The sequence below is a fragment of the Tyto alba genome, unplaced genomic scaffold (genome assembly GCF_018691265.1).
Source record: "Tyto alba isolate M040663 unplaced genomic scaffold, T.alba_DEE_v4.0 Super-Scaffold_26, whole genome shotgun sequence".
Classification (NCBI taxonomy): domain Eukaryota; kingdom Metazoa; phylum Chordata; class Aves; order Strigiformes; family Tytonidae; genus Tyto; species Tyto alba.
The window spans coordinates 4,134,946-4,147,899 of record NW_024881300.1 but is presented as its reverse complement, the minus strand read 5'-3'; the positions used below and the strand labels follow the sequence as shown (position 1 = coordinate 4,147,899).

Sequence of the window (12,954 nt, the reverse complement as noted above, 5' to 3'; positions counted from 1 at the left end):
GTAGTGCCCATAAAATAGAATGATACATTAAGTGTCAATTATGCCCACACCCCCTTTTGTAATCTGGATAATTTATCAGAAGTCAACCTTCCCCCCATTTTCCTTCTACATATTTTAACTCAAGAAAAAACCTAGTCTCTTATCACCAATGCCACTTAGTTACAGATACAAATTATGCAGATGCATTAATTATAAACAACCATTGCCACATAGTCAAACCATGGATCTTGTGCCTGAAGTGATTGTTTATGTGACATCATTTAACTGGGGTTAACTTCGGTTGCATTATTTAGCTAGAAACTGGAGATAATAGAATTAAGTATTACAGTACACTACATGTGCAACAGTTATAAAATTTTAGCCCAAACAAATGATTGATTTAGTCCAGTGTAACAGCTGTATGAGAAGGCAAATACTTAAAGTTGAATATCCGAGATCCCAAGCAACAATCTTCCTCAGAAATTTAACAGTGCAACTCTGTATGTAGAACTGGGAAGCGCAATCACCATCACCAGCTGCCTCGAGAAAGAAAGATGCTCTGCTCTATGAACCAGCTAATAACTTGATATTTATGCTAATACAGTGAAGTGCTACAGCTTTGAAAAAGATCAGATTCAAATTCTATGACACTTGAGATAGTCAGCCTGAAATTGCTTACGCAAAGCAGGCAAGCAAATATTAAAATTTCTTACTTGGAATTCCTTGAATACAATTTACCTCCTTTAAATTAGTCTGTGTGTCTACAGCTAAAGCAAGCTCTTCCTCAGCAGTTCAGAAGACCTGATACAACACAAGATGCCTATTAACAAATGGAAATAGGGTCTTTAGAAATTATAATACTGGATGGTCCCTAGATTTATGTTTAAGGATTTACCCTGCTCCCATGCAGGAACAGCAAGGTTCTGCTTGTGGACACATAAATCGCCTGATTTGCAGTTAATTGAACTACAGATGAGAGGCAAGTAGTCCATGCAATAAATGGGTCCAAAATATAAAGGTTTCCAGTCTCTTGAGTGGATCACTCTTTCACTACATTTCTATAAAGCTGAAAGGTTTCTATTGTATTAAATAATTTTTACCATAGCTTCTAACTTCCCCCAAGAACCTCTTAACTGTGCAAAGTGAACAGAATACGTGTACAATTTCTAGGATAAGGTTATATAGCCTTATCCTTAAGTGATTATCTATTCAAGTTCTCTGTTTAATTTTTTACTTCCAGTATACTAAAAGAACCTCCAGTGCCTTATTTCCTCTGAAACCAATGATTTAAATACTATGCTGTGATTTTTTCATTTAACAGCTTACTATTTCTACATACTGAGTTTTAGCATAGGCTACAGTGGATACCATGGGAAAAAAACAACCACTAAAAAAACAAGGCTGTGATATATCACTGCAACAGAAATCAGAGCTAAAATGCTATTTTTGTGTGATTATTTACCATGGATACAAACTAGCAGCTAGATACAAAATAACCTCAGGCTCACTTGAAAGCAGAAAAGAACAATGGCAAGACATTCAAAAGAAATCTTGTACTCACTGTTACCTGGGAGTCATTAGAACCTTAGAGTCAACACACTTCTTTGCTTTAATAGGAGACATTTTTTGGTGTGTTGTTGTTTTTTGTTTTTACAATCAGTTCAGAGACTGGACATGCCACTACAGCGTACAGAAAAAAATGAGCAGAAAACACTTAAGGTCTTTTTTTTAATTTATTATTAATAGAACATGAAGCAGCACAATCCCCTTTCTCAGTGAAATGTAACTATAACATGACAAATTAAGACCTTGAAAAAGCCTCAAGCTTTATTGTGCTTTCTCATTCCCACCAAACCTTAAAGACATCTGGTCTAGAATTCTCTGACTGAACAAGAAAATCAAAGTTTATGTATCCTCCAGTCTTTCTAGATGTACCTAAAATTGGTGAAAGTTATGTCCAAGTTAGGAATAGTTTCTTTTTTTTTTTTTCTGCCACCGTAGTAATTTTTAATAATGAATGTTTAGCTCCCGGTGGTAGGAAGCAATGAACTGCAACAGAACTGTGCATCACACAGGCATACTTTTATTCTGAATTGAACTTAAGCTAAAAGTCTCAGCAAAATGAAACAAAAATCAACTGATGAGCTCCTCCTTTGGTCTTCTCCAAAGGCATTTTATTACTCACTCACCAGCTTCCTTTTGGAAAGCTGTGAGTTGTGATGCCTATGGAAATGACTGTTGCAGCTTCCAGAACAGCACACAAAGTTAACCTGATCACATGGTTCTGAAACTCAATTCTCTTTCAGTCTAGCTTACACACAGAAGCTCGTTCCCTCTGCCTTAATGACTTGAAGCTTAGTCCCTACCAGGCCCTTCATTACTGCTTGGCAACTTGAATCAACCTCCTTTAGGTGGAGGCTTACTAATAGAGGAGTCCATGCCTGGGAGACCTGTCCTCTTCCGGGCCGCAGTCTCTATTTTCTGCACCAGGTCCACATCCCACCGATGGGTGACAAAACTAACCACCACTCCAGGTGCCTTGCTTCCAACCCGTCCAACTCGCCCCACGCGGTGCAGGTAGTCCTGCAGGGCATTTGGGAAGTCATAGTTGACCACCAGCTGCACGCTGCTGGTGTCCAGCCCCCGCGAGGCAAGGTCAGTGCATACAAGGACAGGCACATCACCCTTCTGAAAGGAGGCGAAGATGCCAGCTCGAGCGGCTGCTGACATCTGTCCCTGCAACCTCAGGTGCTTGATTTTGTGGTCATCCAGGATATAGCCCAGCCAGTTGACAGTGCTGGCACTGTTGCAGAAGATGAGAACAGCCCCACTGGACACCGGGCGCTCCTTGAGCAGCTGCAGCAGTTCGGGCAGCTTGTCGCAGCCTTTGAGGCGGACGAACTTCTGCTGGACATGGGGCGGCAGGCGGTGCAGGCTCTGGGTGGTGATAGTGACAAACTGGTCCACGTCGGTAAACTTCCCCAGCATCTCGCTCAGCCCCGCGGGGAAGGTGGCTCCGACCACCACCACCTGGATCCTTGCCTCGCCGGGGCCGGTCGGCCCGGGAGCTCCCACGGGCAGGGGCGCGTGTGCCAGGATCTCCTCCAGCGGCTCCACGAAGGAGTCGTCCATCAGGCTGTCCGCCTCGTCCAGCACCATCCAGCGCAGCCGCTCCAGGACCAGGAACCGTCGCCGGAGCGCCTGCCGCAGCGCCCCGGGGGTGCCCAGCAGCACGGCGGCCCCGGGCGGCCGCGCCCGCAGCTGCCTCCGCAGCCCGCCCGCCGCGCCGCCGCCCGTCAGCTCGCGCACCTCCAGCCCCGCCGGCCGGCCCAGCGCCGCCGCCACGGCGCCCACCTGCACCGCCAGCTCCCGCGACGGCACCACCACCAGCCCGCGGGGGGAGGCCGGCCCCTCCGCCGCCTCCGGGCCCTCGGGGCGGGCCAGCAGCCCGTCCAGCAGCGGCAGCAGGTAGGCCAGCGTCTTGCCGCTGCCGGTCTCGGCGGCGCAAAGGGCGCTGCGGCCGCGGCGCAGCGCGGGGATGGCGAGGCGCTGCACCGCCGTGGGGCGGCCGATGGAGAGCGCCTCCAGGCCGGCCAGCAGCGCCGGCTGCAGCCCCATCTCGGTGAAAGAAAGGCCCCGCTCCGCCTCAGGCAGCGACGACTGCTTCAAGGCGGGAGCCACCTCCTGCGAGGGCTCCAGATGGAAGTAGTCCCCGCACGCCTTCCTGTGCTTCCAGCCCGCCGACACCAGCTGCGGCTGGTCCCAGCGCCCCACGGTCTGCCAGCGGGGCTGGCTCAGCTCCGGCCGCCGGCTCCGCAGCAGCAGCCGCCCAGACCGCGCCGCCGCCGCCGCCGCCGCCGCCTCCCCTTGCCCACGCCGCCGGCGCTGCGCGCCCCGCTGCAGCCGCATCCGCAGGGCCCAGGGGACGCGCACCACGTTCTCGGGGGGCCGCGCTCCCGCCGCCGCCGCCCGGGTGCCCGCCATCCGCCGCGGCAGGAGAGCGCCCACCGCCCCGCCGCCGCTCAGCGCCATGGCGGCCTCTCACGTGGCGGCAGTGGCGCTGCCTGATGACGCCGTGAAGAGACGCTTCCCCCGGGTCCCCCCGCCCACCAGAGCTGCGGCGGAGACACGCGAGGAGGGTGAGTGCCACGGGTGGGTGGGCGCGGCCGGTACCTCAGGCGGCGGCGGCCCCTTCCCGTTGGTCTTTCCAGCTGAGGGCTGAGAACTGACACACACACACCCCGCCCCGCGGGAGCAGCCACGGCTCTGAGGGGGCTCTGGCCGAGGCGGCCCGGCGCCCCTCACTCGGGGGAAGGAGCCGTTTCGGCGGGGAGCACCCCCGGGGCTCTCTCGGAGCTCTCCGCAGCGCCGCGGGAGCTGAGCAAACCGCGGTGGAGCCGGGAGCGGCCTGCGAGCTGCTGCGGCCACCCCGGCGGGTTTGACAGGGTCACACACACACACACACACCCCCCCCCCCGCCAAAGGCAAGTGCCGGGTGTTGGCGAGTGGGAGCTTACGTTCCATGGCCGATCCCACTCGGCTTCTTTTGCAGGCGATACGGCCACGGGAATGACGGTGAACACACCTCTGTGTTTTAGAGGAAAAAAGATCCTGGCGCCCATGGTGCGAGTGGGAACACTGCCGATGCGTCTTCTGGCTCTGGACTATGGCGCTGATATCGTGTACTGTGAGGTATGAAGGACGAGCAGATGAGGCAGTGTTAACTGATAACATCTTTAATATTAGAAGTACAAATTTACTTTGGTGTTTTTTTTTTTCTTTTTTCTTTTTTTTTGGGTACAACTTTCTCTTACATATATTTTTCATTAGAAAAATAGGGAAGGAAGAATCTCTAGGGCGTAAGGCCTTTCCCTTTGAGCGCTCCTCAAGTTATGGCAAACCCATATTATAAGACCATTTAGTAATTTAAGTTCATTTAGACAAGACACCATAACAGTTTCTGCACATTCAACTGTGTTCTGTTTTTTCGGTTGGTGTTGTTTTGGGGTTTTTTTGAGTAGAGTCATAACACTGAAGGAAATGTTAGACTGACCTACCCTCTCACCCAGTGAGTTCTGTCGTGCTAACCCAGAGCATCCCTATGTACCCCGCACAGCACTGCTGTCCTTGTTGCTTAACCACTTTTCTTAAAGCTGCTTGAAGTTGAGACTCCAGTTTGTTGCAGATATTATGGTTGGACTGCCTTGGTACTTCATCTTCACTATCCTTACTGTTGCAGCTCATCACTATTCCTCTTCTCCCCTTCAGTGCTATTATTACCTCTTCACAAATGTAGGCACTGGTACAAGTTATATGATTCAGCAGAGATTTAAAAAAAAGTCAAGAGTTAAATGTAGAATAAACATGGCTTAAAGACTGGCTTCCCTGGCAAAAGTTTGGTCTGTACCCATAGAACAGACTGAAACAAACTGTCAGAATCAGTTGCTTAGGATCTTCTCCAGGAATCTTCACAGCAGTTCTCTCATGACTTAGCTCACTACCCTTTCTGGAGAAGGAAAAAGGAAAGATTTGTTCTCAGGGAGACAATACACTATTTTTATCTTGGCCATAGCTCACATTTTGTCTCTAGGTTGTAGAATTAGAAATGATACTTAATTAGGTGGATCAGCTCCATGTGAAAGAAAAGTTATTGCTGAATGATTTAGAAGATATCTCAGAATTCAGTAGAATAGTTACTGCTGTCTATCTTAGAATTAGGAGTAGGAAGGTGAGGATTTCTTTTTTTTTTAATAAAAAATAATTAACAGTTTCCTGGTGTATGAATTGACCTCTCTGCTTTACAAGGGATTAAGTGAAAATATATGTTTTTTTATTCTCTAGGAAGCTAACTGTGGATCACGTATAAAGAAATCAGAGTTACCAAATCTACAAGTCAAACACTGAAAATGAATCAGGCTTCAGACAGCCTTTGTACTTTTCCAGTATCTCTTACATTTCTTTGTCATAGAAAAGGACCTTGTTACCAAACAGCTACTGGATTTTATTTACTACAAATTTGACAAGGCTGTTATGTAAGAAATTAGTGGAAGCGAATAACGTAGAAATTGTTTCTTGTGCTTTTTCTTAAAAAAAAAAAAAAAAAAAAAAAGGCAAAAACCAACGCAACCAAAATCCACAACAAACTGCACATATAAAGGTATTGCTTTACTTACTGCTGAAGTCACAGAGTATGAGAAATTATTTAATCCAACACTATAAACTCTATAGCTAAAGCAGTTTCTTTTTCACACATACCTTTTGTCACAATTCTAGAGAAACAGTACTTCAAAAAAAAGGACCCTCAAACTTACTTAACAAGTTGCAATATGTAACAAAATTTAAAGTGTGGAAGTTATTTCTGTAGCTGAAAACCTGTTACGGTTTTCCTCATCTCCCCTCAAAAATAAGGTCTCCTATATTGTCTTTTCTGTTTTTTTTATGGCTGTTGAAAGTTCAGATGCCTTTGAATGTGAATTCGCATTTGCAGTTAGATATCTACCTTATTACAGGTTATCAGAATAACTATGCTGTGTAGCTTTTCTTAAAAGCTAATCATATATTATAAAATAGTTGTTTTAGGCAAACCTTAGTTGTTTGGCAGCAGAACAGCACAGAAAACTGCATTTTGTGATGGCATTTCTGTATGGTAAAACTTAATTTTCTGATTTATTCTTTTGTTTTCCAATCTTTTCCCCCTGAGTCTCCTCAGCATTTTGGAACCCAAAGTTGTTTCAGAACTTAATGTGAACAGTACCCAATAAAGAATAATCATTAAAATCATAAATTAGAAGTATTACACATGAAATCTATGGTGTAGAGTAGACAAATTGATGTTAGTTCAACTTATTACTTACTTATTCCTTGCTTGTAAATTACCAGGTCCTAAACCTCATCTTATTTGTTTAAAACAAAGATTCTACAGCACACTAAACTTCTGTAAGTAACTAACACTATAGCAGAATGGGGGTTTTTTCTCCATTTATGTAACACTTTAACAGCTGCATATTTATTTCAGCAACTAACAAGTTATATTGGCTCAAGCTGTAACCCATTGTCAATTAAAGATAGTCAGGTTGTCTTAAAGCTCACCTGTAATCAAGGTGATAAGATACATATGAGGAAAGGACTCAACTGGTGTCCTTAATAAATTGGGTTGTGTAAATTTGCAGTTAAGCTAATATATGTAGATTGAAGTTCTAGGCTTCTAACAGAAGACACGAATATTGGAGGAATTGTGATTGCGTATTAAGTTCTCTGGTAAAGGTCAGCACAAAGTTTTGTTTTGTTTTTTAATAAATGTAGAAAACTGTTAAAATTTGGGATTAGGATAAAGAGGTTTTAAAGTTTAATATTGCTGTTTTGTTTACCTGTGTGTTTGGCTAGTACAAATCTACAATAGTTCTTGAGGTGGTCTGTTGTTATAGCATAAACTATTTCCTCTTTCTATTCTTGTAGTAGTTGTAGTTGTTCTGCTTTGTTTATGGGTTGCTAGATAGGTATGTAAACAAAATGATTTTTCTAGAACTATGTAAACATATCATGTTCTTAAATTTATATGTTTAATTCATATTTGGAAACTTCAGTTGAGCATGTATAGTTAAACTATTTTAATTTGTATTCTCTTTATTTAGTATTTCTATGTAGCTATTTTTCAATAAAATGGGCAACTGTTTAGAGTTAGGTCATTTTAAACTCAATTTACTGAGATATTTTTATTTATTCTTTTCAGGAGCTGATTGACATAAAGATGTTGCAGTGTAAAAGGGTTATAAATGGCAAGTATAACATTTCTTTGGTTATTATGTGTAAGCATTCTTTTTTCTAGTTAAAAGATAATTATTTCTCAGAAATAACTTCATAATGATTATACTGGGGCATCAGTATATATAATCTCATGAAACCGTGTCTAGGGACTTAAGCTTTTCAAGTGTTACCCTATCCCTCTTTGCTGGTCTACGGTTTCAGACTTTTAGTTTCCCTTCTTAAGGAATTTCAATAGTTTAGTCAGTGTACCTCAGGAAAACCTTAAATGTTTTTGGAGGACAGGGCTAATGTATTACTAACTGACAGGTTTTTTTTCTTTTTAGGGCCCTAACACAAGGTCTTACTCCACCATGGACTTTATTGCAAGGGTTGAATGAATTTTCTGTTAAATTCTTTGACAAAAGACAGGTTACTGGGTGTACAGGTGTAGGCCTTCTAAAGTGAAAGGCTTCATAATTTTAGTGCCTGGCATTATGCCTTTCTCTTTTTGTTAAGAAAAATGGGTTTAGTGGTGGATATCCATTACTAATGTTTCAGCCTTACGCTTCCTGGCAGCAGGTGGAAGAAACCAGTAGCTGGAATAGAGAGGACATTAAAGTTCCAGTGTGTTGTTTAAAATGTTAAAGCTTTTAGTTTTATGTGGGTTAAAAAGACAAATAATAAAACTGTAATTAACAGATAACCTTCCTCAATTTTGTACATCTTGGTTTCAGCCTCTCTGTTGCTGCCATATGCTATCATAATAAATAATAAACGGTAAAAAGCTCTTGGTGGTTTGGGTTTTTTTCAGAAATTTTTCATGTGTATGTACTAATATAAGATCTAACTTTGTGAGCAAAAGTACTGATATTAGTTAGAGAATCTTTTAATTTTCAAGAAAAGTTTGATAATGTCCAAGAAACAAATTCATTTGGACTGCAGTAGAGACAGTTTTCAATCATGAGTCTTTATAAACGTTAGCTGCTTGTGACATTGTAATATGTAGACCTTTTAGTCTACTGCAATAAGGAAGCAAGACATACAAGGACTCACTGTTTATAATTGTTTTATTAATTTGAGGTCCATCAGCTTAATTTGGCCTAACATGATTTTCACAGGTAAGGTCTTAAAAAGGTATCTTTAAGACCTCCCCAGCTGAGTGGCATGAGGAACAGTTGTTTTTAGTGTCCCTATTGGGGAACAGAAGTCCACTATACACCTACTCTTCCCTTCCTGCTCCTTCCCACATTTGGTACTGTTAGGTTGGATCTAGCTGACTGATCATTGGATTTGTTCTAGTACTGATGCTTGCCCAGGAAACAGGTGGGGGATGATTAGGGAGTGCTGTGGGAGGGAGATACCAATGTGCAAGGAATGTACTGCAAGGACATAGGGGAAGTAGGGTGCCATTTGTTCTGCTCTTCAAGGAAGACTTATTTGATAGCATTTCATTTACATACAGTAATATGCACCGTCATATGACTTCCTTTAGGATTACATTTGTATATCGTTTTTGTGTGTTTTATCTGCCTCTTATTTCATATAGAAGTACTTGAAACAGTGGACTTTGTTGCACCTAATGAAAGAGTTGTTTTCAGAACATGTGAAAGGGAGAGGCAGCGTGTTGTCTTTCAAATGGTAAGAATTCAACCACAGGTACTCTTCTAATAACAAAGTAGTTAAACAAGGTAGTGCCAGTAACATTAATTTAAGTCTAAAGCAGCTCTCTGTATCACAGACTATCAATTTCTTGATGCTTCAGGTGGAAGTAAAGTTTCACATCAAATGTGTTGCAGAATTTCTAATGTGTTCGTACACATGTGATCAAGATGCCTCATTATAAGCTCTCCTTACAACTGTTTTCAGAAGAGGTGATTAAGATGAATTCTGTGCTTTATGACAGCAGTTTGTTTTTGTAACAGGTATCTTTGATAGATTTCTGAATGTATAGATACCAAAAATAAATGATTTGATCATATGTTTAAATCTTGCACTGTCCAGTAAACAGTCTCATTGGGAAGACTGAAAGAAATGACATTGTTTAGTGTAGATAAGAGAGGATTAATGCGTATGTTAATGTTGCACAAATGGATTAAAGGCTGCTGGAGAGAAAAAGGTAGTAAATTGCTCTTTGAGGCTACTCTGTGTAGCACAAGAGATGATGGGGGTTGGAGGGAGGGAGAAGTGTGGGATGCATTGGGTATTGAAAAAGACCTTTTTTTGGTGGTAGTGATAGCCCTGGCATAGGTTGCTTGTAGAGGCTGTAGAATTGTTATTAGTGGACCTTCTTAAGAACATGGTAAATAAATAATGTTGATGAGCTAAGGACATCTGATACTGCTATAGGGTAAAAGGGTGGACAGGCCTTCCCAGATCCCTTTTTGCATCATCTGTTCTCATTCTGTGGCTGACTATAGTACACGCTTTAGCTAAATGTTTTAGCTATCTGTTGTGCCGTGAATGGGTCTCTGTCACTTTATACTAAATGTTTAGAGAAAATATAGTTATACACATGTGCAAGTGAGCACTTTTTTTTAATTAATTTGATGATATTCTGTAATTGTGAGTACTCTTGTTTTACCCACAGGGTTCAGCAGATGCTGAAAGAGCCCTGGCAGTAGCTAAGCTTGTGTAAGTCATCTTCTCTCATACCCTTCCCACCGTGGATTTGTTTGGGATATTTTGTGCAGAGGAATTATTGTAGAAGAAGTTTTTTTGATTGAGATGATCAAGGTAGGTTTTGATAGGATCAGGAGAAGTTCTGTAGGAGCTGCACAGTAAAGTGTAGCATCTCAAAATGCCAGTGGTGTAACGGTGTAACTGCAGCTTCTATTTAAAAGAATTCTTGCTCAAAGTAGCAGCTGTCTAAATTCTATACTGGGATTGATGGCTTCTTGTTAGTGCAGTAAGTGTGTCCTTGATATCTCCAATATGAAATTTCCCTGCGTATTGCACAGCTGCAGGTAAGACCAGTATGCCTAAAAATTACTCTTACTGTTTGTGTTTGGAAGCCTCCAATAAAGTATTGTGCAGAAATGAGAAGTGTCTCAAACTTTTTTAAAAGATGTTTTTAAGCCTCCATTTTAAATAGATGGAAGTTTCAGTAGGACTTCCTTTAGTAACAGTGGTGAGTTTAGTGGTGGATATCCTTAATCATATGTAAACATATTTAAGATGAGTATTTGCAGCTTCTGCACAACACTGGTCATTGAATCCTGTGGGTAGACTGATCTTCAGACTACACTCAAAATAAATACGTAACTTCATATAAGTGAGAAGCTAAAAATTGAGAAGGTCAAATGAAAACTTAACCTTAAATTCTTATTTAAGCCTTAATGATGATGGAACAAGTTTTCTGGAAAGATGTTGATTTCTTGATTCTTGTTCTAATATGCCAAAAAAAAGTTAATTCTTTGTTTCTTCTATTTAAGAGAACATGATGTAGCCGCTATTGATATCAACATGGGATGCCCAAAAGAATATTCTACTAAGGCAAGTGGACTTAGATTACTCTTAAATAAGCTTTTTATTTCTTAGAGGTGTGGACTGCAGAATGCATATTCTGGTTTTCTGGGTTGGACAAATGCAAACAGTAAAATTTTCACGCAGATAAACTTGAGTATATTTTTTTGCAATAAATAAGTCTTGAAGATGTCATGGCCCTAATACAGTAAAATAATACAGTCTATTCAAAATTTTCAGTAAGAATAGGTTTGGTCAAGTAATTAAACATACCATATCCTTGAGTGGGTAAGTATGTATGAAGTCTGTAAACTCAGGTTAGTGTGGATGTGTACCACTGAGCAAGTGTTGATTGTATTTTCTGTCAAGACAACCACGGACTATTGAGAAAAATGTAGTGAGGTTGTTAAATGCTATTATTGCACAACGTTAACACTAAAGCTATTTAGAACTCTGACAGTCTATGTTGTATGTTGCATTTAAAAGTAAATTCTGTAAGACAGGATAAAACCAAGGGGGGTGGTTTTTCTTTTTTTTGTTTTCTTCAGGTCACTAATTTGTTGGATGAGTGAAATGCGTTCTGCTTAGCCTTGATAAAAATAGTCATCACAGTTTGTTGTCTGAGCAAGTAAACGTTTGCAATTTAGCAATGATGAGTTCAATTATTGGGCAGTTTTGAGAGGAGGATGTATCAGTTAAACTTGATTTTATTTTATTGTTTTAGTTAAGCACATGTGATTCTAAGCTAGTGCTCTATAATCTGTGGCTAAAACAGAGTAGTCAAGCTGGTTGTTAGCACTGTCGAGACAGTGTGTAGATAAAGTATCAACGAAATAGACAATGGAGCTCCATTTTTATGTCAGATGTTCATGCAGAACAGATACGAGAAATTTTGCACTTTTTCCAAAGGAAAAAGAAATTCAACTTGGACTTAAAATTTAATTCCAGGGAAGAAGCCAAGCTGCCTCATTTAAACATTCTATCCTTTAGTCTTTGTAGTATTGGCTTTTTTAGCATTTGAAGTCAGTTCTCTGTCCTGTGAAACTGTAATGCTTCATCCTTTAAGTAGAAAAAAACAATATATCCACATAGGCAGGAGTTTCATTTCCTAATTCTGTTATCCATCTTTACATCTGGAAGATTTTTACTGCCCTTTCACTAAAGCAAGAGCAAAAATATAAATGGTAACTTGAGATCTGCCCCAATTCCTAGTATCAGCCTAAGCTTTTATGGAGCTTCCATATCTTCTTTTCTGAAACCAAGTTGCCTATGGACTAAGTAAAACTCTGCATACCTCCTTGTCCCCCCTGCTTCACAGTTCAAAAAAATAATTCTGTGGCAGTGGCTGATTGAAATGTGTTATCTGATGCTTGAAAGCAATGTTGTTAAAACAAGGAATACTAAAGGCCAAAGTTAACACTGCCAAGCATGACTGTACCTTGCATGATGCCATGAAATTGTACAGACTCAACTCCACATAGCCGAGAAAGGAGGATGATATATTTTTTCAGCCAAGAGAAAAGAATGCTTTGTCTAAATGGATTTATTTTCTATTAATGAAATATATATTTTGATAGAAGTACTTAAAAAGGGTTTACTTTAGATCACATCACCCTAGAGAAATAGAAGGACAGAATATGTCATGGAGTTGTGGAACAGGAGAAGCAAAGGTCCCTCATGACTGTATGCAGAGTATATGAGAGGGCTGACATTTTTCCATCACGAAGGTTGCTTTTGCTTTGGAGCATGTGGGGCGCGTAAGAATGTTGG

General features: G+C 41.7%; 2 protein-coding genes across 2 annotated transcripts in view; one reads left to right on the top strand and one right to left on the bottom strand.

Annotated features, from left to right (window-relative positions):
* Positions 1-1,693: 1,693 nt before the first annotated feature.
* DDX28 (DEAD-box helicase 28) lies at positions 1,694-4,011 on the bottom strand. The gene has a single exon (XM_042797540.1). The coding sequence runs from the start codon at positions 4,009-4,011 to the stop codon at positions 2,377-2,379; it is 1,635 nt and encodes a 544-aa protein (XP_042653474.1). The 3' UTR covers positions 1,694-2,376.
* Positions 4,010-12,954, top strand: part of DUS2 (dihydrouridine synthase 2) — a 27,490-nt gene continuing 18,545 nt past the window's right edge. Inside the window, exons 1-6 of the mRNA XM_032998564.2 lie at positions 4,010-4,118; positions 4,532-4,671; positions 7,709-7,754; positions 9,269-9,360; positions 10,310-10,353; positions 11,154-11,214. Coding sequence (XP_032854455.1) covers positions 4,010-4,118; positions 4,532-4,671; positions 7,709-7,754; positions 9,269-9,360; positions 10,310-10,353; positions 11,154-11,214 — 492 coding nt within the window. The remainder of the gene's footprint in view (positions 4,119-4,531; positions 4,672-7,708; positions 7,755-9,268; positions 9,361-10,309; positions 10,354-11,153; positions 11,215-12,954) is intronic.